At 40.6% G+C, this 25,607-nt stretch overlaps 1 protein-coding gene across 1 annotated transcript in view; it reads right to left on the bottom strand.

Annotated features, from left to right (window-relative positions):
* Positions 1 to 4,214: 4,214 nt before the first annotated feature.
* MEP1B (meprin A subunit beta) overlaps positions 4,215 to 25,607 on the bottom strand; it is a 33,519-nt gene continuing 12,126 nt past the window's right edge. Inside the window, 9 exon segments of the mRNA XM_040588835.1 lie at positions 4,215 to 8,034; positions 9,032 to 9,233; positions 11,702 to 11,984; positions 12,441 to 12,623; positions 14,330 to 14,797; positions 17,272 to 17,487; positions 18,252 to 18,404; positions 21,540 to 21,758; positions 23,192 to 23,370. Of these exon segments, the coding sequence (XP_040444769.1) occupies positions 8,017 to 8,034; positions 9,032 to 9,233; positions 11,702 to 11,984; positions 12,441 to 12,623; positions 14,330 to 14,797; positions 17,272 to 17,487; positions 18,252 to 18,404; positions 21,540 to 21,758; positions 23,192 to 23,370 (1,921 nt within the window). The 3' untranslated portion in view covers positions 4,215 to 8,016.

Genomic DNA, 25,607 nt, shown 5'->3' with positions numbered 1-25,607 from the left:
GATGCCATCTAATACCAAATGGGGATGTGTTTTGTATTTGTGGAATGAAAAAAAAAATATATTTTTAGCCCACCTAGTCCTGGTCCACCAGATCATTGAGATGCTGTGGGAAACAAGTGAGAAAGTAAATGTTCAAGTAAGCCCAACCACAGCCAATATGAAAGTAAGCTGACACGCCTGCAAAGTGGTTTGTGAAATATGGGTATAAATCAAAGCAAGTGGAAGCCAAGATAACTTGCTATGAGGAAAGCAAGTGGCACCACCTAATCTAGGCACTCAGGCCTAATTGTGGCATAAATGAAAGCATTTCTATGGCTTGGCTAGCACAAAAGGCAGCGTGGCTTGCTCATTTGAACTCCAGGGAGGAAAAGGGTAAACAACCTCTAGGGAAGAAAGGGTAAATAAACTTCTATTCCTCCTTTCCCCACGTTTAATTTCAGAAATACCTTTGAGGTTGCTGAGACTGCATTCAAAATGGATGTATTTGTGCCTATTTGTATTTCTCAGAAATTCAAATTTGTTCCAAAGCTCAAGATTCATTCTTGGGGGGGGAAGTGGTTGCCAGCCAGTGCTCTGCAGGTCTTTAGAGGACTGGGGTGTAGTCAGTGGGGATGTTTGATGTCAACCAAATTGCTATGCACTCCCACCGTGTGACTGTGTGGGGACCCAGCCAGGAAAGCCAGCATGGGGCAGAGCACCGGGACAGGGGCAGCCCCGCTTTTCCTGGCAAGGTAATTGGGTGTGTGATGGGGCTTCCCACCTAAGGGAGAAGGACAAATGTTTATATCTGGTCTTCAGTGGCTGAGTGAAATAGAGCGTTGGTCTCCACCAGTTCCTCCAACAAATCGTCCAAGGCAAGAACCGCTCTTATTTATTGCCCCTGGCAGCAGCCTACACAGGGATGAGCTCTTCATAGGGACAGCAGAGCAGGCACCACAAGGCACCTAGCACCACTGGCTTTGTCCTCAGCAGAGGCCACGGAAGGGGTTATGCTTCCGAGTTTTTCTTCAATTTTCCAGCTTCCAGTGATGAAGTATGTTTTGTGTGACACTTGTGCCAGCGTAGCCCCTGCATCACCCTGGCAGCCAGTTTCCCACACGTCCCTGAGGGAGAGAGCTGCCCAAGGAGGCTCCGCAGTGCTGTGGCAGGGGCAGCTGGAGGTCTCATGATACTTGTAAGTGACAGACATGCTAAAGGAGCTAGCTAACAGAAAGGTAATGGAAATAGGTTTGAAAAGGACACAGGTAGCAGTAATTGATCTTACTGTGAGCTGGGAACCTATGAAAAGCAAAGCAAACAGGTGGGCTGCTAGGCAGGAGGAATAGTTCAGGCTTCATGCTGCAAAGGTGCATCTATCTGCTTCGGAGATATGGTCTGCAGACTATGTGCAGTGGCCCATAGTAGGTATTCACTATCTCAATTTAATTTTCTTTTTTTTTTCCCTTAGAGCTTTTTTTCCCCTTAAGGAAATTCATATTTTCTTACCCCAGTGGCTTTTCTTTTTCCATTCCTCCCAATCACACACACTAAGGCTTAAGCACGATCATTATTCTTTTGGCCAAGGCAAACCTGCAGTTATCCTGAGTGGCTGCAGAGGTTGTTCCTTAATCGGCTGAGATGATAGATACTTTCATTTTCTGTTTCTCTGCTTACCTTTAGCTCACCCTGACAAATCTTTTCTGGTGACAAAGGCATGAAAGTAGCACCCAGAATGAAACCTGACTCTGCTAAGGAGCAACAGAGACTCCTACCAGAGTTAATAAGCAAAGTTTATTAAACAACTTAATAACTAGTAAACTTAATAAAATACTAGCTTACTTAATAAACTAAACTGAAGTTGCAATGCTATTTTATGTAATTTCCAATGCTCTGTTCTGAGCAGGCAAACATCATTTACCTGAGTGAAAGCTGCTTCCAAACCCAAGTGTCCACAACACGATGAGGAGCATAAAGAAAAAAAGCAATCACAGATGAAGAGGCAGACAGGCTACTGACAAGATTTGACTGGCTTTTTGTAGCGTAGACTGCATGGATGCAGATGGTGTTAAAAAAATAATAATCAAGGGCAAATGCACATATGCAGAGCTCTAGCAGAACAAGATGGCTGGGTCTAGTTACACATTAGTAACTGCTAAGCAGAAGTGCTATCATTAACTTAATCAAAATGTTCCATCAAATTGTTTAGAGGTAAGGTTCAAATCTGATAAAGAGCACACAATCTTTTTTTCCCATGAGTATTGCACTGGAAGAGCAATCATGTTTATGTATTGTAGGATTAAGCATTGCAGCCTTGGGAAACAATGAGGTTTGATTTTGTTCTTTTAAGTTCCAGACATTCAAGTGAAGCTTCCTTGATGCTATTTTATTTTTACAGTAGGTGAAGTCAAAGGCAGAGATCAAGAATGGACAGTTTCATCTCAAGTGGAAGGAGTTTAGGAGCTCGTGAGCAAATTAAAATGAAAACTGGAATGTAAACCTGTCTGCAACCTTTATGATACCAGTTATAGCGTACATGGTGTAGGTAATAAACTTTGACTGGGGATGGGTGGGTGGGGAGAGAAAAAAAAATTCCATGAAAAAACAGGAAAAGGTGACATTGGTGATAGTTTTTGAAGAAACTTAACATAAAGGAGACTGATACATTTGCACGCTAGAAAATTATTAATTTGGAAGTAGGAGGAAGGAGGAGTGATCTATCTAAATTGATATGGTCGTTGGGGTTTTTTTCCCAGTTCTTTCTGTTGATGCTCAGAAAGGGGAGAGGACAGGGAGAACAGATTCTCTGTAGCTGTCTGCTGCAAAAAATTCATAATCTTCTTGCACAAAACAAATCATTAAAACTTGATGTTAGAGCTGTCTTTTGTAATAAATTATGATGTATGTAGTTGAAAGATGTGGGAAAATGAGATCACCATCTATTTAATTTAATAGCTTCATAACACAGAGCAAAGTACAGATATTTTGCCATTACTGCATCAAATACTACAAAAGTCTCTAAGCAACAACTCTACATTTGAAAAACAGCAACTGAATTTTCAGAAAAAGAAGCTTATTTGGTGGTTATCGTCTTCTTTTGAGACATGACTATCTGTACTACTGGCACTGAAGATGACAGCTTGAAAATGCAGTCCAAGTAGACAGAAGAATTAAGAAACTATTTAAGAGAATCAAAGGTACGTTAACTGACATGTGGCATCTGTGTCTTAGCAAAAGCCCCTGAGCTCTAATAACAGTGGAAAATGAGAGCTGTGACAAAAAAAAAAAAAAAAAAAAAAAAAAAAAAGGGGGGGGAGAAATACCACTCTATTCTGATCTGTGCCTGAAAAAAATGACAGCTCATGACTTCTGCCCTGCACCCTGGAACTGTGTCTGCCCAGTGTGAGTGGTACAAGACACCTGACATGCTTAGCTGCAGAAAGAGAGCTAGTGTCTAGGATCAGTCCCTTTTTTTTTGCATTTAGACAATGCAGTGCCAGCCAGACTATTAAACATTATGATTCAGTTATTTGCTACTTGTGCAAAAGCTAGACCGAGTGAGCTGATCCGTGTGATGCAAATAGCAATGAAATTGGTCTAGTTTGCCTATATCAGGAATATGAAGCTGTGTATACTGTTTAGCATAGATATTAGGTAGCATGCCTAAAAGATTTTCTGCAATGCTGAGATTCCTGAAGAAAGACTGCTAAGTAGCTAGAAAAACAGCCTACCTTTTCTTTTTTTTTTTTTTTTACTCCAAACCTGAGCCACTAACTCGAATATTGGGGTTATTTTATTTTATTTTTAAGCTTATGCTGTGCCTCCTGATAGACTCAGCAGTGGGGAATGAGTCATGCACACAGCTCTAAATACAATGTGCACATACTCTGCTGGGTCCAGCTGTACAGCTAGTCCAAAGCCCAGAAAGGGAGGAGCAGAAAAGACAACGTTCACTTAAACCTGGGTCTTTGCTAGGGGGGGGAGGTCACCAGTACCAGCAGAAACCCTTTGAATGGGGAACAGGAGCAGGGCAGTCGACCTGAGAAGTCAATATCCACAGCTCAAGCCCTTGTTCTGCACATTGTAGGAACCAAATAATAGGCTTTTTACACTAGTCCTGATCTGAAGAGAGTGGAATGCGCCTGACCAGGGGTGCAGGCAAAGCAAATCCTTGTTGCAAATTTTAAGCTGAATCACCACAGTGTGAGAAGGAAGGGAAAGAAAAGTGGAACTTGGTGCAGATTTAATGCTGGTGGCTTTTACTGTAATATTAATATCTCAGTTATTTCACACAGAGACGTTTACATTAAAGATTTTTAGTAAATCTTTCTGTGAATAAATCTGCTTTAGGAAAGTAAACACCCAGGCTACAACCCCACGTATGGCTCTCTGACTGACCAATGCAGTGTCTGATCTGTGATGAAATCTGTAAATGTGTCAAATGTATGTCTCCAAAATTAAGCTATTTCATTAAAAATAATAGATGCAGTCCTAATAACCATGTAGGAAAAGTCTTTGTAAAGCAGGGAAGTCAGCTCCAGAGGAAAACCGTAGGACCTGGGCTGGTGAATTTTCATTACTGTTTTCACAAGAGATGACCATTACTGAGGCATTGCAACTCTAACCAGTTAAATTACAAATCCAAGTAAAGCATCTAGTCATAAAGAACAGCAGTCCAGTTGAAATGCTTCATTTCCTAAACCACATGCGTACTTTTAATCTCTCACCTCCTTTCTTCACAGAAAAATAACATCACTGTAAGTCAGTTGTGCTACAGCTTTTTAAGAAAAATGTATTTTTTCAGGAACTTGAGCTAGTAGTGTAACTTCTGTGATAGACAATAAAGGGCAATATTGAATCTGATGCTGGACTTCCCAAGTATTTTTTTCTGCATTGCACATTGAAAACAATGTATTTTTCTCTTGAGTATTTTTAGGTCGGTTAATGACATTAATAAAACCTCAGTCTCTTTTGGCACTATGGAATCTGCTCACCACTGAAAAGTGAGTTGTTCATGCTCGCTGACCAGGAGATTCAGTTTTAAGTTGTACTCTTCACTGATTCATGTTTGAAATTAGTAAGTAGAAGCTTAAAGGTTTTCCCCATGGAAGTTTACCGTTTCATGATATACCTCATAGAATTTGTATTTTGCACAATATATTGTAATAAATTGCTCGGTGTATTAAGCTGTCTTCTGATGAAAGCACGGGTATTTATGCCATTTCATGTAATATGGATTTCAAAAAATATAAACAATCTCTGCAGTCATAAATCTGGTAGTTCACATTTGAAATTATGAAATGCTTACTGTTTATAATGTTACGTATTTTAGCCAGAGTCGAATTTATGAACAGTCTCATTTGTGTCTTCTTAACTCCATGTAAATCTATGTGCATATCTTAATTGAAGGCGCATTTGGAGGATTATTTGCATGAAAACTGCTGATGAAGATATGTCAAAATAGGGAAGTTATTTTAAGACAGCTATAGTAGGGTATCTTCCTATCCAGGATGTTTGTTAGCTCTGACAAATCTTTGTTAATTTTGGCTGGCTGTTTCCATGAATCTTTGGGTTCCAACAAAAGCTAATAAAACCAGCTATGAATGCTTTAAATATAACTACACTTCAGAGAATATAAATCAGAGGAGGAGTAGATATGTAATGTTGGTACAGAAGCATACACATTTGTTGCTTTGTCCCACGCAGCAGTGTTCAGAGGAAGGCTAGTTCCCTCACCAAATTTCCATACATTTGAACTGCTCTGGCCCAGAGTTAGAATAAATTGCATGGCAAATGTTAAGATCATCAACATCTATTCCAGGGAATCAAAGTAGCTGCTGACCTTTAAACGTGAACATATTAACATACCAGTCAACAAACCATCTGGCGTGACCTGACATTTCTGTTACTGGCATTCCTGTCTCTTGCAGCTCCCTTCCAAAACACTGAAAATGTGATGATCTGTGCCCATGGTGACTGCCATCCCTCTCTGCAAAGTACCCTCGGGGAAGTATACGTTGCTTCCTCTGGCCCTTTTATTTCCATGCACTACTCTCTTCTCCAAATCCCACTGAATTGTAGCCCAGCTTGTCAAGGGCGTTAAGGGAGCCACCAAATCTAGCACCCCTGGGATCCTTCCTCCCCAGCCAACATGCCCAGCCAGGAACGGTCCCAGGTGATCTGTACATCCCAGTCCCAAGGGTGCAGCATGAAACCTGTTTGCAGGTCTGGCCTGTAGCAAGGTTTAGTGTGTATCCAAGAGACACGCACACAGGCACACAGAGGTCCCTAGTTGCAGCCGGCTGCACAGGCTGCTGCACACACAGAGCTGTGCGGGTAGCACCACCCACCTATAACACTACCCAAACACACACAAGTGCAGACAGCCCTGTCCTCTTCCTCCCCTCCAGCTGATCAGAAGGGAGGTTCTCTGGTGAAAACATGTGGCCTCATCATAAACTCAGCCACATTCACAGTCCCCTTGAATGTTAGCATGGCCTCTAAATGCGTTTCATATCCGTGGCTGGACCTGGGGTCCTTTAACTGGTATGCAAGTCACCTCCTACTTGCCAGATAGAGCACTGTGATGCTTGCTAGTGAAACAGATGCACACGCTCACAGACTCATTGCATAAGCATTCCCACAATCACAGATCCCTTGAATATTAGCATGAACTCTCAGTTTACCTAATATCCATGCCTGGATCCTGAGCTCCCTTACCCCAGCCACTGGCTCAGACTGTGTCCTCCAGATGTGGAAATGTTTCTTCCAACTCATCAGCTAGTCCATCTTGAGGTTTGCTAGTGAATTATACATACACGCACAGAGAAGTAAAATCACTGAAGAAATATGTATACACCCAGGTCTTCCCAGCTGCCAGCACTTAGACCTCTTACACATCCCCATACAACCTGTTCGCTCCCAGTTGCTGCCACCCAAACCTACAGCCCCGGTGCCCTTGGCCTCTCCTCCAGTTGCTTGCGCTTGGACCTTCAACACACATACAACGCGCACGCACCCCAGTCCCTCAGCCCACAGTTTCACCAGTTACTGGCACACAGACTCTTGCATGCTAGTCCCTCCATGGGCTAGTACCCAGACCCACAAGTCCTAAGACCTGTGGTCTCCTCTGGTTGTTGGCACACAGATCTCTTTTACAGGTCTGTCTCTCCAGTTGCTGGCACCCTTTTCCCACATGAGTTCCTCTCTGAGTCACTGTGATCCTTCCCTTTTCTTTGGATCCTTGGGCCCTTCCCCTAAACATCCCATCGTCATTTTTACTTAAGTCCACAAACCTCTTCTGATAGCTCATATCCCAAGCAGCCTCAATTTTCCCATAATACTCACGTTAATCATGTTTCCCCCTTCCTATCAGTTAAAAATTCAGGTTGACATTCTTGAAGGCTCTGCCTGAGTAGTTCCTTTAATGGACCATCAATCAGCAGCTGAAGCATTCTGGGTCCTCATTATCGTCTCTATTGTGACTTCCTCATTAATGTTTGTGTGTCTGTGTGGTTAATTTATCACTTTCCTCATTAGTTGTTATTTCTTTTATAGTGAATAGATCACAACTAAATAACTTAATGAACCAGACACTCCCACACTGCACGTACCCTGACATTACTGACTGACAGCTGTTGCAGGACTCAGAACAGCTGGGTAGCCCATGATTACAGGGTCCAGCTCCCTTTTATTAAAGATGTCTGTATCATGATAAGGTAGCAAACCTAGACTTTACTGTGTTGATTGAAACTCAGGATGCAGTTTTACATGTTTTCTTCATATTCAGGTAGACTTGAAGGACTGGGCAGGCATGTCACACAACATATTTCCATTTTTCTCCGTTGCATGGAGATACAAAGCACTGTCAGACACTTCACTGACTTTAGCATAGTATTTTATCCAGATGATGAATTATTTTCCAGACTTTACAAACCTTTATCATGGTGGTTGAGATAAAAGTAATAGAAAGAATGATGACGCAGTTGTGGTTTTCCAGTGACGTTCATCTTGTGACTTTGATGCTTGTTTGCATTACCTTCAAAAGGATGTTTTATTCTAAATGCGGGGAGAAAAAACAAACAAATAAACAAACCCACATCTTATAAGTGTGTAGGGAAGGGAAAAATGTGTATAATGTAAGAGTGTTACTTGCAAAGAAACCAAAATTATATATTGGAGGGCCATAAAGTAACAGTGTCAAGTATCTGGTATTGCACAGAAGTACTGCACCTCAACAGGATATCACACAAAAAATATTAGTACAAAATTAAAAATGGAACTCTGCTGTCTGGAAAGCCATTCCTATTCTATTTGCTTAAAAAACTTCTCCTGTGCCTTCTGAGTCCCTCTAAGCTACATCACTGTTGCCATTTCCAAGTTTAAGTCTCTATTTAAACTAGGAGTCCATGTGCCTCAGACTTTATGAAATTTTCTACCAAAACCTGCCCAAATGCTGCTGCTATTCACTACATGGGCTTTCTGATCCAGCCGTTCAGATAGTTTTAATCTGCTGTCTTCTTTTACCTCTCCCTAAGCCATGATTTCCATGGCTACTTTGTTCCTTGCATAAAAAATGGCCATTGCATAGGGAAACTAATTTTTAGATTTGCTTTTTGTTTCAGCATTTTGGGTTGGGGGTTTTAGCACCATATTCAGGTGTTTTAAGGAGAGATCTTCAGTAGAAAATGCAGTAAAATATATGAAATACAAGTCCACTAAGTGGAAAACATGGTTTAGTTAACAAACTGAAAATTAGCTCCTTTGTTTACACTCTCCCACTCAATGTAGACTGCCATCAGGGCAGTAAGAGTTGCGGGGGTGGTGGAGAAGAGATTTTGAATGTAGTGATTTTTTGGTCTTTGATAAATTAGTAGCACTTAATGGAGCTCTTTAATTCCTAAGCTGGTGTCTTCAGACTTCAAAAATGTAACATCTTCCAATTTACTTCTTACTAAATTTGATTGTTTACTTTTTAGTAAATATAGATAAATATGTGTGTGTGTTTTATATATATGTGTATATATATGTATGTTGAATGAGGCAAAATACTTACTTCTTCTAAAGTCAGGCTCTCCCCCGTTTCCTTTCCTTGGCTGTATTTCTTTTTAAGGCACACTGCAGTTGTGATAGTGACAATAAGCATTACAACAAATACAGTTATGGTTGAAGAAACAGCTATTATAGTATTTTCTTCAGTCGAGCCTTTCCTTTCACACTTTTCTCCCATGTACCACCAGTTGTCACCTGCTGGACATCTAGAAAGTAAAAGAACAAATGTGTGCTATCACCTAAAGATTAAAGGCATGAAAACATCTACCTAAGAAAAACAGCATCTCTGATGCACTGTTTCTATATATAACCCAAAGCACAATGAAGTTATCTTAAAATGGACTTCTATTTTAAAGTTGTCTATCTTAAAATGGACTTCTATTTTAAAGTTGTCTTGAGTGGCTCGCTGTCCTTACACATCTGGAGTGCTTCTTTCAGCTTCCCACTCTTTTACAGGTCACATCTTCAGAGAGAGTCTATGCAGGAAACCCAAGCACCATCCTGATACTTTTGACTGCTTAACGCTTGGCTGCAGCTGATCTATAGAATGCTGCTGCTGCTACAGAATGGTCATCTTTCGCTACCAACAGAGAGGCCCTCTGGATCACTCAGTTCACTTATCTGCTTCCTTTTCCTTGAAGTTTATAGCACTTCTGTTGATAAAAAACTCACTTGCTGCTCCACGAAACTGATAGCAGTCAATAGGACCAGTGCCGTGTAATATTTGCTTGTGCTATAACTAATTAGCCTCATACCCTAATGCAGTTCTGCCTTTTGTCATGCTCAGCTTTTACACAAAGCCCTTCTACCTTCTTCCCTCAGTCAATCTAGAAAAGACTTTATAGGAAGGAGTTGAATCAGCTCCTGTGGCAACTGGTCCAGAAGCTTTTAACTGCTATTTTTATCCAATCAAGCCACATTTACCACCCTCCAGAAAACTTCATCCTCCTGTTTCCTCACATTTCCTTTGGTGTTTTGTTTGTTTTTTTTCTCAGCTCACCTTATGCATCAATTCAAATCTGTGAGATAAATGAGATGGAGACCACACACAAGCTGGACTCTCAAGGCATCTTCTGACCAGATAGCAGCTGAACCAAAACTTTGATGCAGGAACTCCTCAGTTCAAGAACTGAGCTAGCTGAACATGTTCCCACCACATTCTCCTTTCCCTGCTTGGTGCTTCTCCACTGGTAGATGTGGTATGTTCTGATCAGACCTCCTCCCTGCCAGAAGGGGCTTATTTTCAAATGTAAAGAACTTGTATGAGCTGGCTCTGCCCTCCCCCAAGAAGAAGGTAAGAAAAGAAATTGACATCCTACAGTTGTCTGGTTTTACAACTAAAAACAACCTCCAGGGCTCAATTCCTTCACCTTATCCAGCATCACAACCAGCTGCGAAACATTTTATGGGGAGCACATGAGGGTCCCAATGATCCAACTGAAAAAAAATAAATCTGTGCAGTACTGCTGAGTGCACACCTGCCCCTACATTTCTCACCCTGGTTGTTCCTTATGTATTGTTTTTCTAGCTCCTAAGCCATTTATTCAGAACTACCCTCAACCCTCAAAATTAGTCTGTTGGCAGTGTGCTGCAAAGACACTGACTACTGGGGGACTTCATGTGATCCAGCTCAGAGTTCTGTATCGCATTCCCCCTCGTTTCCCAGTAGGAAATTGGACTGGAAACTGACTGCTGGTCACACACTTCTCTAGGATGGAAAATAGTTCACATAGCCACTAGAGCTTCAAATAGTCCAGAGCTGTCAGAAAATAAATGTTCTCTTTCCATAATTTTGAAATCAAGCATAACAATCAGCACAACATTTTTTTGTCTTCTTGGAACAGCTTCTTGACATTTACTCATATTGGTGACCTGCTTCTGATGAGTTGCACAAGAATTGTTTTTTAAAATGTTTCTAAATGGGGAGATATAACATTTAATGAGTATTCCTGACCCTTGTTACTCTCAGGCTTTAGATGTTTGCTTCACAGCATTCCTCCAATCTACTTGCCCTGACACAGCATCACATAAACAAGCTCTAAGGCTGAAGATGGTAACCTTGAGAGCTGGGACAATGCTAATGAGTCAGGTGGGTTACGCAAATGTATCCACAGAGAATTAAATAAAAGTTGATATTCATTTTCTTGCAGGGCAAACAACATTTTTAGTCCTCAGCTTTCATTGCTGCTTTCAAAAGCAAGCAACTACACTTAAGTAATTCGTGGTTATAATTTGCACTACATGATATTTCTGAAACAAATTCTAAAATAATATCTATGCTGCCTCTTGCCTGCAAACTATTAAACATCTTTTCTACTGATATGAATGCTCTTTTGTTTCAACTGCATTTATATTTAACTCTTCTAAATGTTGCTGCAGGGACTTCTAAGTAGATGCACAGTCCATTTTATAACATCACTGAAAATTATAAACACGTTTAAAATACAATTTACAGGGAAGTCAAGCAAAGTACTTCAAAATGGTCAAATGCTGAAGTTAGGAGCTTTGTTGCCCAAACTGGTCATAAGCTTTAGTCTCGCAGTAGCAATTGGGAATATTTGCCTTAAATCAGCTATAGTCTGTCTTTCCTTTCATTAGGAATAAAGATTTATTCTACTAGAAACTTCCATTATTCACCCTAAAACTGCATTTGAGAGTGAGTGAAGGCAGTTACCTGCACACCGGTGCTCCATGTACAATAATGCAGACACCATCATTTTCACAAGAGTTGTCTGGACAGAAACCTGGAACCTCTGGCTTTTCAGTCAGGGTGACAGAAGCTGTTGTGATGGGTGTTGTGGTGGTGGTAGACATAGTGGTAGGCTTGGTGGTCGTGGCGGTGGTGGGCTTGGTGGTGGCAGTGGTGTTAGAGGTAGGTTTGGTGGTGGTGGCACTGGGTGTGTTTATAACAGAAGTGGGTGAAGCACTTGGCTGAGTTGATAGTAGATGTGATATATCTGCATGATAAAAACACAGGAAATAAGATCTTTATTTCATGTTATTCTACCTCTTATTCTAATGGTGAGTTCTAATAGTAAAGAGCAAAAAGCCTGTCCACAGGTAGAATAGTCAGATAAATAGTCTTTTTTACCTTTAGGAAGCATGATGTATTTTGGAAATATCCTCTAGGGTTTTTTCAGAAACAGACAATTTTATTCTAAGTACTCTATTCAAAATAATTTGCACAGAACTAGCATCGTGTTATACATCTCCACATGAGATAAAGGAATTAGACTATGCATGTACCTATCCACAATTTATTCAGATATATGACCTGACTTCAGATACATGCGTAGTTCCAAAACTGCTCTTGTGCAAAGTATCACATGTATTTATATCTGTAGCACTAGTGACTTTGTATGTGCCATTTCATGTTTAGTGTATTGTAAAGAATATCAACTATGTTTACATACCTTCCATTGTTATAAGAATATAAACACCATCTTCTTTAATAAAGTTGCGGCTTCTAAGTCTCTGATGAGTCAAAAATGAACTCGTTCCACTTCCTGGACCCCTCATGAATGTAGTTCCATTGGGAAAAGATGCTGTGGATCCCACTTTATCTGGTCTATCCCAAAAATAAGTTGATGAGGAAGCTGGGGAAAAAAATTAACTTCATGTGAGTGTGGAACCACTGTGAATTTCTTTCTAAATAGGGTCCTTTCCTTCTCAAATAATCTCTGCTGCAAAGTAGTACTGAGGCCTCTCTCAACAACCAAGACACACTGTGTCCTACTTTGCCTGCTTCTGCTTAACTGCTCAGGGATATCCTGAATATGGAGAAGACAATAGATTACCTGAAACTCAAGGAGTAGGAGCAATGCTGAATCTGCCTACAATATTTGCAGGGGGTTTTTTGCCTGAGATTCCACACTAATGAGATGCACAAAACAACGGAGATCTTCAAAGGCTTGGTTTAGCTTGAGGTATTGAGAAAAGAACCTGCTGGAGATGAGGTTAGTGGAGAGCTAGTTGAAAACCTGTTGTATTCTCTTTTTAGTTCTTTTAAACTGTGGTGGGCAAGAAGATGAGTAGCATATGAATCAACTGTAAAATTAATTAATTCAGTGCTTCTCAAAAAAAAAAAGCATCTGTTAATGTGAATGTAGAGCAAAGGGCACTTGAACAACCTGAATGGTCACAGGCAACTGATGTTCCTTCCATCAGACCCTGTTCTAAATCTCAAAGCTGAGCCTGATTGTCTATGAAAATATCTGGCAGAGGGAGAAGAAACTGCCTGTTACCTCTGATGGTTAGAGAAAGGGTAGGAGTTACAAAGCTTCCCTTGGGAATCTGAAGCTATTAGAAATATCTGATTAAATAAGAGAAGGGAGAAGGCGCAGAGTGCAAACAGACTGCATGTCCACAGGGTCAGGGAAGGAAAAGGGCTAAGCACTATGGCCATAACAGCAGAGAGCACAGGGAAAATGTGAACCACCCATGGAGAACCTGGTGTCGTGCATCTTTCATTTACAGAGAGGACATTTAGTCTTTCTAGATTACATGCTTTGTTTTAACATACAGTGTCATAGAAAAATGAACATAAATCATAAAAAATTTAAAATAATACTGTCAAGTAGACATTTTTGTGCCTTCCTTTCTTCACTAATATTACAATCTGAAAGCTCAGGAAGCTCGTTCAGTGGTGGAGGTGGTTTCTTTTGGCAAAACTGTTACATCGACACAGAAAGTTATTATGGCTTAAATTCAATCTCTATCCAATGATGCATATGGGGGTTTTCTTTAATATCTCTTTTTACCATGTCTCAGGGTTACATCTTTAGTTCAACTGCCTCCTTTCCAAGTTATTGTGGACCATTGCTCCTTATCTTCTCACACCTTGAACGAGTACAGATTATGTAATATGAATCAGTACTTTGTCCATCTGGAGATTTGCTGTACCATTTATGAGGGCAGGGATTTGTTTCCTAGTTGCACTTTTATCTGGTATGAACTGTGTTTATTGTTAATTCAGTATTTTTCTTTTCAAGCCTTCTGGAAAACTTCCATTCCCATTAAAGCACACATAAATGCATCTTCACAGAGCATATGAAATAAATTTTAGGAGTGGATCATCCACCTGTTTCTTATGCAAATCAACTTTGAAAGCCCAGGTCCCCACTTAACCTACTTCTATATTTTATTTTTTCTTGTTTGTGTATCGATCATATTGTTGCTGCAAACAAATGAAACACTCCAGAAGCTGAAAAAACAGCACTGATTTACACAAAGAGAAAATTTGACTCCTTTTCTTTTGGCTGTGTTTCAAATGTACTTAATAGCACATCTGATTTTAACTAACCTGATAATTTCAGGGGGTCTGTTGTTATGCTTCTTTGGTTTGACATCCGTTGACGAATATCAGGATGCTGGTCAAGCAGAATCACTGTACCTTGCTGCCATGCACAGGGCCATTGCAACTGATCGTCATTTGCTCCAGAAATCAAGTGCAAGTACATTGCTAAATTAAATGGGTTATCGGTGGTACCGTTTATATACAAGCTGACCTGAAAAGCATATCCTTTACTAGAGTAAAAAGGTGGGCTGTATATTTTTCCTGCTGTCCCTGCTGGACTTGTGTTGAGGAGATGTGTGAAATTTCCGATATGCCAGACGTGGTGGGGACACTGAGTTTCTGATAAGTTGATGTCATCAACAGAGAGGCCTCCGTCTGATATGCCACTTCCTCTCACACCTTGAAACACAACCCGGAATTTACATGTGATATTCAAAGAGACATGATGGAGCTGCCAAGAACTCACAGGTGAACCTGAAAAATAAGGGTAGAGATTTCTGAGTAAGAAGTCAAGTCAAACACTACACAGGACAGGTCTACAGACCCTATGCCAACACTATGTAAGAATTTCTCTGTTCCACTGGCACTGATGTGATGGAATATTTCTCTGGTGGGTGTTACTTTTTGAATGCAAGATCATATTTTCTGAATTCAATTTTTCAACAGATTTAGTATACATAACAGCTCTTTAATTTGAATGAAAACAGTGTTCATGGATTTTAAGACTGTTTTTCTTTTATATTTTTAAAGAACGATGCATTAAATTAGTCCAAATGTTGTGATAATTAAATGCACAAAGATGGCTGTCACCTGTATTATTAAAAAGAAAAAAAATCATAACAAGGTATATTCAAGTAACTGAATAACAACATGTCTCAACAAAAAAGTGCTACAGAGGAACCTGGGAGCCCAGAATGACAAGATTGGTTCACACGGTTGTTTTTGTATGTTTAAATGGCTTGTTGGAAATTTGCCTATGCAGAAGCACTGTTCACCCATCAAATGATTAATGGTACTAAGTTCAAATTAAAGCCAGTCATTTGCAAAACCTACTTCATGTGATAAAACCTCACTGTGAGACTGGTGCTGCATCCAAAAGTGCCTGCACTGGAAAATTCCATTTAACTCCAAAAGCAGCTAACACAAATGCAAAGACCTCTGCACAGGGGCCTTGTAAGGCAGATGAAAGTAGGCCATCCTTTGTTAATAGCATGTGCAACAAAACAGTTTCCTTTGCTGTCTGATTTATGTTAACCTGCGCAGTAGACCAGACTTTCAGCTGCATTTACGGAATAAGCAGTGCCAATCCCAGGTACAGAAATCATGCTTCACTCTCCTAACGATTCTAAACACAACACAATGGATCTCAGATATGAGTCTTAATTTCTTGCCATTTTTCATTACCGTTATAATTAGGAGGGGAAAAAAATAAACTGAGAAACAAGAACAGAAGCACCCCACTGTTTTCCATTAAACTGCTTTCTGCATAAATGAAAGGGTTTTGAACTGCACAGATTATATGCAAGACTGGGGTTTCCGACTCGTGTTCAATGAGCAGATCAGCTACTGTGCTGTAAAATGTCCCAGCCCCACAGCCTCCCCTGCTCCCAGCTGAAGGCAGCCACAGCTGCCATAGACCAGCAGAAAGGGTTCAGGGCTTGTCCGTCAGCCCCTCGAGCATGGTGGTTCAGTGCAAAGCCATGAGCAGCTCAGCCAGGGTACCGGGTGATGGTTGGAAAGGGCTGCAGTGTCACTGTTTCTTCCAGTTCATCGACCACATTGGTGAGAGAATTGAAACAGCTAGGGGGAAAACATTATCTTAAACCATTCCTGAAAATTTTACGAGAGATTTTCAAAGGAGGGTGCCCATTTGGGGATATTTATGAGATCAGAGACTTAAAAGGAACTTACGGACTTGAGAAAGCAGGAATGGGAAATTGGACCTAATATACATGAAAAAGGATTTATGAAGAATGCTGAAGTGTGGAGAAATTAATCTTGGCTTCAAAGTAGAGTTTGAAAGAGTCTGGAGGGCTCAGACTGATCTGAAATCTACACTGCTTCAGCAGTCCTGACACTTACACTAAGGATTCCTGATGGCACACAGGAATGATGAAAGCATCAGGTTGAAGAAAAGAGTGGAAAACAGAAAAGAAAAACAGGCACCAGCAGCAGTTGAGCCTAAAGGGACAAAAAGGGGCAGAAGAGTGGACTTGATACCTGTTTAGTAAAAGAACTTGCTCAGACCCTTATGTAACCAGAAGACTGAACTAGTCATAGCTGTAATGGAGACCAAGTAATAGTTAAATATTTGAGAAAGTATCTAATTATAAGGTGACTTTGGCAATTCTAGCTTAAAGAGCTCTTGTCCATTGACTGACCTCAGTTGCTCATTCTGTAGGTCATAGGCTCCTAAAACCTCAAGAACTTAATTTTCTTCAAACTACAACTCAAATCGTGATCTGCTGCCCATATATTTCATTTAAGTAATTTAAAACCTTGTTTAGAAAGTAAGTTAAATCTTACTTATCTTCTTTAAACTGGCATGTTAGGTATTCCAGGGCACTTTCACTTTCCATTTCTTTACTATTACTTTCTTGTTTATTGTAATTTACTTTAATGAGCAACTTCATCTGTTGCTATTGAGACCAGCAATTCTAGAACAGTTAAAATGACTGCTCATGGAATTTTAGCTATTTTGGTGAGAAAATTATCTTGATAATGCAAGAGTTTGTAATTCGTAGTAATCGATTATATTACAGGAAAACAGCTGACTGAGGATCCACCAAGTATAATTTCACCAGCAGAGAATCAATTACATAGAGAAGAAGCCAAAGAATAATGCTAGGACATGAGTCACTTTGCTACAATATTTTCTCCTCCCTCCCCCAGTACATTGAAAAGGTGCTGGAGCATAGATTAAACCAAAATGCAATTTTATTCCATACCTTTTATCTCTTCAATGAGTCTCAAAGTACCATTCGGATGGGCTGAAGTATACTCCCTGACCCAGACATACAGCCGGTTGCTTTCATGACCACTGTTATAGAAATAGAATTGTAAGCACTGAAAGCCCCTTTTGGGATACAGAATTCGGCTCTCCAGGATAGCTGTGCTTCCCTCTGCTCCAGCACTGGTGTTGAAATGCATGAAGTAGCCAGAATCTGTCAAAAGTCAATGAGAAATGAATGGCAGAGGAAGGAGAGAGAAAATAAAATTTTCCCAGTGTACTGGTATTCTTAACACTGTGTTGTAATGCTAAGAGACATGGTCGAGCCAGGGTAAGGTAGATCCTGTACGAATTTGCAGACTGAGGACCATTATCTGTTCACATTCCCCATAGGCAGAACTGCTCTCCTTGCAACTTTTTTCCTCATTTGGCTTTCTCTAGCAATTTGTTCTCAAAAGCATGGGCTTTTACTCTTTACTCAGTGCCAGTAATTCACAATTGACTCTATCTCTGGAGGACTGGTTTAAGCTCCTGAACTGAAGAAGTTTCCTCTGACAGGTTCAGAAACAACTGGCTATATTCTCAATTAATTTGATTTTCCACCTGAGCTCTGGTAATATACACAATTCCTAAATCCCAATCCTTTCCAAAGACCTACCAAGCAATTACTCAGAAAAGCAGCAGTCTTTCTGGTGTGCTTGTACCATAGGTTAGCACATTTTATATAGTTCTTGTATCAGGATGTGACACTAAGACTAGCAAACAGATCAAGAGGTAAGGACATTCAGTCTTCTCAAATTAGCAGAAAATCAAACATATCACATGATGTCCCAAAGTATGTAGATTTATGTTGCTTAGTTAAAAAATAATCTGTAATTTGACAACAAATAAACAGAGAACAAGGCCAAGATCAAAGTCAACTCACATGCCTCTGCAGAAAATACTCCCCAGAGAGATAAGAACAATTTTTTCTCATACCTTCACATTCTCCCATGTTAGTGTGATCAGTATGTGGCCCAGCAGGAACCTGAGACAAACGCTGCCAATCACTGTTGTCATCTGAACTTTGAATCATGCCACATATATTTTCAAGTTCAAAACTGCATGTGTCCATGAAACTTATGGAGGAGGCTATAACATTTGAAAAAAAAAAATTGTGAATCTATTAAATGACATACATTTTAATTGTGAATGTCCAAAGCCAAGAGCAGAGAAAGACTAAATGCAAACACTAAGTAACCAGCAGCTTAAAACACCATCAACATTCATAGGTGTAATGATCAGGAACTCAAAGCATCTGGCGATTAACACTGACTTTAATAAGGTGTCAGGACCACTCTGTGCACTAAGCAAGCACAGGAGGGTGCCAGCTGATTATCATATCACATCTTTTATTTACAAAAGGAACACTAACACCAACCCAAATCCCTCAACCTTCACACAGTCAAAATGTCCTGAGGCTCCCCATTCTTTCCTCTGCTTTCTTTGGGCCAGTCCACACATATCCACAGATTTTGATAAAAGTTCAGTAGTATATGAGCTGGAGTGCTCGTTTTGAAATACAGTAGGGCAGAAAGTATTTCACTACAATAAGAAAACCTTGGTTTTCAAAACTCTGAATTGAAAAAAACATTTGGCAAAGGTACATTTGGGACCAGTCTATATCTCATCTCATACAAATTTCTAAGGTGTCTTGCATATAACAAGCGAAAAATTAAGTGAAGAAAGACTATGAAGTTGAATAGGAAAGGGAAAACACTGTATGAAATGTTTTCTCCATCCAAAGCAAACCCTGGATGGGTGAGAGAAGACACAGCCCAGGTTTTCCCCTGCTGTTAGTTTTGTTTCCCATTGTACCATGTCTGAGCTCCATCTAATACCAGTCATGATTTGAAAACAACTAAGTTAATAAAATGCTTTTCAAACTGTGTATAAAATATTGTGGCAGGTTTAAAGGTTCATTGCACCACAAAAAGGACCTTGAGCATCACAAAAAGCAACCTCAATGGCATACCAAATGCTTCACTTAGGCTGTAGCTCAGAGAAGCACTTAAGTATGAACTGCTGCCAAATCAGTTGTACTGCTGAGATATTTTATACTGTCCTCATAGAAAGCTAACAACCCTCTAGAGCCTGCAAGGCTATCAGAAATCTTGTGTGACTGATACCTTTTAAGACACAGTATTGGTATGATGCTGTAAAAACCAAGAAAAGATTTTCACAGTAAGTTTTATGTTGACTTCTGGAGAAAGGGAAAAAAAAACAGCTAGGGTGTCAGCAAGAAAGTAAGCATAAATGGAGAATCATTAAATGAAAAAAACTCATTGAAATCAAAATACAAAGCATAATATCAAATGTATTTACCCAAACAGAAAGGAAGTAGCCTAACTACCCTAATTAGAAAGTATGGCCTGAAGTGGTGACCTGGACAACAGAAAGGAGAAAAGAGCAAGACCCAATAGCTTACAATGTATTTTTTAGATTAATTCCTTAAACAGGGGATGGGGGCACCGCTTGAAGCATCTCCATCTGCACCAAAAGCCAGATACTTTCTTGCTATGTTGTGAAAGGCTCGACTTGGAAGGAAATACATGGGGGAGGAGTGCTGAATCCTAATTCCCAGTGGCTGAGGGAAACCTCATGGTCAGTTCTGTTGGGTAATATGCTAGAAGGGGAAAGCAGACTACAATCTACTGTTACCATATGGTCTGAAAGACAGTTCTGAGGAAAAGATCAGAACAGCACTAAAGTATCAGTCAGGACTTCTCATGCTTTGGGTTCGTTGGGTTTTTTTCAATTTAAGAACCCAGTTTCCCATTTTCAATGCAATTTCCTAACCACACAGGCCTTCAGCAGAATTTCAGCTTAAACTTTTCCTTATATCACGTTCACCAACAGAAGTAATCTTTTGATTCCTCTGAGAGGATGCATGCCACCCAAACCATGTCTAGCATTCTCAGTCTTCCCCCTAACAAAGCATCAGTCTACCCTAGCAGCTGGGTAGGCGAGGGCTTGGACCTGCAAAGCACCCATCCTTTCCTGGCACAGGGAGCACTTAGTCAAGTGGTGGCTGATCTGAAGACCACTTACCGCCCTGCGAATATTGTGCACACTAATACGAAGCAAAGGGACAGACTGGGGAGCCGGGCAGATCCTGACTGCACCGAAGGTGGTGGCAGTTTTGTTGCTAATTTCAACATGATTTGGGGTTTATTTCATTTGGGGAATGTGCCTCTGGGTTAAGAAGTTAAAATGTCATGAAGTATTTATGTAATGCACCAGAATGATGGAAAGTATATAAGATTAATGGAGAGGAAGAAGGGCTTCATCCACTGTTAAAGACATCCCTGGCTGTAAGCACCTCTGTAACGCCTAACTGACTGTGTGCCAAGTGCTAGAAGCTAAGGCTGCATGTGTATGCTCAGGTCAGACCTACATGAAAAGAAATATTTTCATCAGAACTGTATACTCAAAAAATAACAGGACAGTTTGATAATTATTTAAGGTACCTGTAGAATGAGGCTTAAAATATAACTGTAAACTGGTACTCGCTACTTGGGATACTGAGGCAGTGAAATAAAAGCTTTTATTTGAGTACCAGGACACATTTGATGCAGTCACAATTACAGAATTATATTCCAGTTTGGTAATAGATCTGTGTATATTTCTCTGCCTCTTACTTCCACTTCAGCTGGCAAAAATAAATCCCACATGAGAAAACAACTCTTTTGACCATTTCTGTAAGAGACTTGGCTTGAAAGTAAAAATAAAAATTTTAAAAGTCTGCATTTTCTTCGTAACAGCATCTGTACCGTGTCTGCATGAACACACACTTTGTCTCACAGATTCCGTGAAAGCAGAGTAGGTGTGATAGTCACAGCAAAAATATTAATTTCTGTACGGTGTCTGAGAAACAGCTGTGGAATAATGGAGGGGAAAAAACAAAAAGCTTTGTGCAGAAGCACAGATTTTAAACAACCACCCAAAGAATGAACAAAAATCAGCTGCTGAGTAAAGCTGGTTTTTAACTAAAGGTCAGATAAAATTGCACAGAAAACTCTGCTGCGCAGCAGTGTTTCTGCAGAAGGGCTATGTTATTTCTAGCTGTACCATTATTTCTGGTGTTCTTAACACAATTCACTTCTCCAGATATGTTAGTATCTCTTTCACTTGTGCCTGTGTGAGTCCAGCATGTATACATGACCCTCATTTCTGTCAAATACCAGAAATAAAAAAAAAAACTTAAAAGAAATGGGAGAAACTTACAGCAATTGTACAGCCGGTTCAGTTTCTGGATATCATAATCACTGAAATCCATTCGCTGTCCTATAACATCCATGAAGTCTGGTATGTTAGTGATGATGGTGGGTTCAGTTCCATTCCTAAAAGCATTTTGGCTATAGTGCATCACGGAAGTATAGTCATAGGGAGCATTCAGGGAGTCTGATGTTTTATCATCATATTTTTTGAAATTATGCTCTTTACCTAAATGGGAAAAATAAAAGAAAAGATTGTTTGTTGCCCAAGAAGACCAAGTTTTAATGTAAAGACTTAAAGTAACAGAGAATCCATCAGATCCCCAAGTATTTTTTTTGGTAGTCTTTACTGGTACTTACTCTGTAAAACTATTCTATTTTTGCCTAAAGTTATTTACTTTCCTCTTTCAGCCACTAGTGCTGGATGAAGCAAAAGGTTTTTTGCTACCAGAAATCTTTTTCCCATGAAACTACCTGTAAATTTTGACGGGCTTCTGATATCCAAAAGCAGAGATTCTGTTTCAGTACTCAAATTAATGCAATTTGCAACTGTAATGCCTCACTGTTTCTAATCTGTATTCTCTGACATTTAATTACCGGTCATTTTAGCTTACAATAAACAAGTTAGAGTTGTCGTCAGATAAGCTTCCAGAATTTAACTTTAGAGTTTTTTTCTGGAGTCTGAGCAAAAAACATTACTAATTATCCAATGGAAGATAAGGTTTCAAATGTTTCAGATTAGTCAAAATACAGTAACTATATTCTGGTCAGTGTAAAAAAGCTGCAGCAGTTTCAGACAGCTAACAATAGTGCAACTTGTCATTAAAGAGTCAGCAAAATATAATGGAAATCAAATAACGGAGTCTTAAGTCATTTTCTGTAATATATACTTGCATAGGCACCTGACTATTGATCACAACTAAATAAGAATGCATTAGATTTAATCATTACCTATTTCTTCAGTCTGTTGTGCATACCTGTGTTAGGAAAGCATCAAGTCTGTGTATACAACTTTGGTTTTGAGCTGCCTGAAAGTCACAGAGGACAAAAGCAAGCTGAAGAGGCAGAGACTGAGCAGAGTCCTGAGGAACCCAAATGCACCAACACTCAAGTTCACAAGCTGCATCGTTAAAGTCACCACTCATGTGATGCAGACTCTGAAATGGGTCTCTCCTCTCTGCATGCTCTGCTGCCTGCACTGGGTGTAGTGGCCAGGAAGAAAGAGGACAAACTGTGTTTTCTCTGGAGATTTTTCTACTGGCTTTGGCCACACTGGGTTTTTCAGAGTCGGATTTTTTTTTCAATTACTTTCATTTTGTCAAGGGCTCCTAGAGTAACAGTGCTTTTAGACCATTCATTTAAAACAAACTAAATTATTCTCTTCCGCTGCTCTGCTGTACAGTATGTAGCATAACAGGACTCAGATCTCTAGTTAGGGCTTTGGGAACTGCTGTGGCACAAGGAATAACCACAGCAACAACAAACAAGGCTTTCGGTCCCAAATAGATGTCACTTGCTATTTAATGTATTGATATGCTGGCTTTGAAAGAATAAGTCCGGGTAAGAGAATAGTGTGACCACCAAAGTGTGACTGGAAGGGATGTTCTGCAGCTAAATTCCCAAATGCCAGAGCCTGAAAGGAAGATCAGAAGAGTGACTGACCAGACTGAACCCTGTCCCAGATGATGGACACGTAGTCATCCCGGTCAGACCGTGACTGCTCGTGCCAGAATCCCAGGGCATGCAGGAACTCGTGCTGGATCGTCCCAATCCTGTCACAGTTGTCTCCGATGGAGAGCTGCTGCAACCCCTTTTGCTGGTTTCCCACTGAGGACCAGCAGCTAGCATCGGAATAAAGGGAGAGATGACTCTGAGATACAAACCATCACCACGCCACGCAAACTCCAGAATCAGTCTATTCAACAGGTATACTTTTAACTTGAGCGTTGAAGTTATATTTTGCTATAGAGAGCATTTTTTCATTGATCTGTTCCTTACAGGACCCTTTCCTCTCACATTTAGCTCAGTTTTGATGAACAAGCAGTTCCCCCACTCCGTCTCTACTGTTTTTAATGGGTTTTATTTTAGAAGAAAAATATTGAGCAATTTGTGACGGAAGAAAACTGATGAGAATTTCATTGGTACTCTAGCAAACATCAAAGACTATGGACATGATTTAGAGCAATTAAGTTACTGTAAATTAACAATTTTTAGCTGGACCACAGTATGTGACTCTGAGCACACTCTGGGCCTGTCCCTGTCACGAGGGGAACCAGGTTCATGCACATCTTCCCTCTGCCATTGCAGCTGCTTCTCTCCTTATTGTTTTGGCCTTTTGCTTTGCGAGGGGCTGTAGCTGCCAGGTAGGGTACACTTCTATACGGCTGTGTTTACCTTCTGAAAGGCTGGTGGATCTGACAATGCTTTTCATAAACTCTTTTCTTTCTAGCTACTGGTAAGCTGCTGTACTCAAGCACTTGCTGCTGACACAGGCTCACAAGGAAGAGCAAAATCACAGCTGTGCTGGAAGTTTTTATTAAAGGATAAAAAAATTCAGGGAGCTATCTGCACAAGCCAATAAAATGGCACCCTGTGTCCACAAAGTAGCAAGCACAGAGAGCTACATTTAAATTGATATTTTACGCAGCAAATAAATCAACACTTACCGAATGAAGTCCATAAAATTAATCGGGCACAAAATATGCCATAGGATTTGCAGTCCTACCCCCCCAGAAATTTAAAAACACAAGCACACCATGTGCTTGCGAACCCTGTAACTTATTAGTGCAACATATTCCCCGGTATTTCCCTTTCCACAAAGCAGCACAGGCCTTGGCTATTGATTACTCATTAAAATCACAACACGAGACCTGGGAAGGAGCATATGTGGCATCCATCATTTCATGGGCTTCCCTCGAACAAGGCCTCACACTGATCATGAAGCTTTTTCTTGTGTTGTGCAGAGGTCTAAGTCCATCACAGTTCTGAGTCCACCTCATACCAAAGCAGCTGCCTCTGGCTTCACAGCTGTGCACAGCACACGCAGGCTACAGGCACATCCAGGACACTTGGCAAAATCAGCATCCAAACACTGGGGGATGCAGCTTCCCCTTGCCTTCAGATGCCAAATGCCTACACCACCATCGTTCTGCATCCACAGAGGGAGTAAACACATGGTCTGTGTCAGCCAGCACTGAGAATAAAACGAGGTGAGTAGGACAGGGCACTCCAGAGCAATGGGCACCTGGAACGCCATGTTAGCAGTGTCCTCAGGAAGAGAGAAAATGGGGAAAGGTCCCAGCTTCCCCAAGTGTGAGAACTGTATCTCCTCTGATTCACTGCTTTCTGCATTGCTAGTTGCTCTGTCAGAGGCCAGAGGAACAGGGAAGTACCTGCTCTGACTAGTCCCACCAGCCTCCTGTTGGAAGATGGGCTTTAAGTAGATACATGCTATCAGTAGCCATGATGTGACTTCAAGCACATTTTTATACTAGTGTCCCGCTAGTAAATAACTTCCCATAGTATCACAGATCACCCATATCAGCACACAGACGCTTTGACTTATCAGCAGCAAGCTAGTTAGCCAGGGATCTTTAACAATCCACTTCTGCATGGGTTCCCTTTGCTGTGTGCCACAGTGGCAAATGCTGAAGTGACCTCCCAGGAAAGCTCCAGGAAAACCTGATTTTCCATATGGAAATACTAGATATGGCACCAATCCTCCCTCGCCTGCTAACCATTTGACTCTACCACACCATGATATTTTTTCTGCTGAATGAGTCCTGTTTATGAGCAGAGTAGGGAGAAACAGCACATCCATTGAAGGTTCCCAGACTGTTCCATGAGCTTTGCAGGCACTTGTCACATTTGATGCTCCTGCATTTCTGTAACCCACAAGCATCCCTCACATATTCTGTTCAGTGCACAGGCTGGAGTCAAGAAAAGGTCATTAAATAGATCCACAGTCTAACCTCCACTGCAGATGCATAGACCTGAGGATGAGGTGAAAGGCTGTGTGCTACAGAACCTTATACGCACCTCCACTCACTACGTGTTATAAAGATATACCTGTCAACAC

Source organism: Falco naumanni, chromosome 3, assembly GCF_017639655.2.
Source record: "Falco naumanni isolate bFalNau1 chromosome 3, bFalNau1.pat, whole genome shotgun sequence".
NCBI classification, from domain to species: Eukaryota; Metazoa; Chordata; class Aves; order Falconiformes; family Falconidae; genus Falco; species Falco naumanni.
The sequence above is the reverse complement of the archived record's forward strand: the minus strand, read 5'-3'. Positions and strand labels throughout refer to the sequence as shown.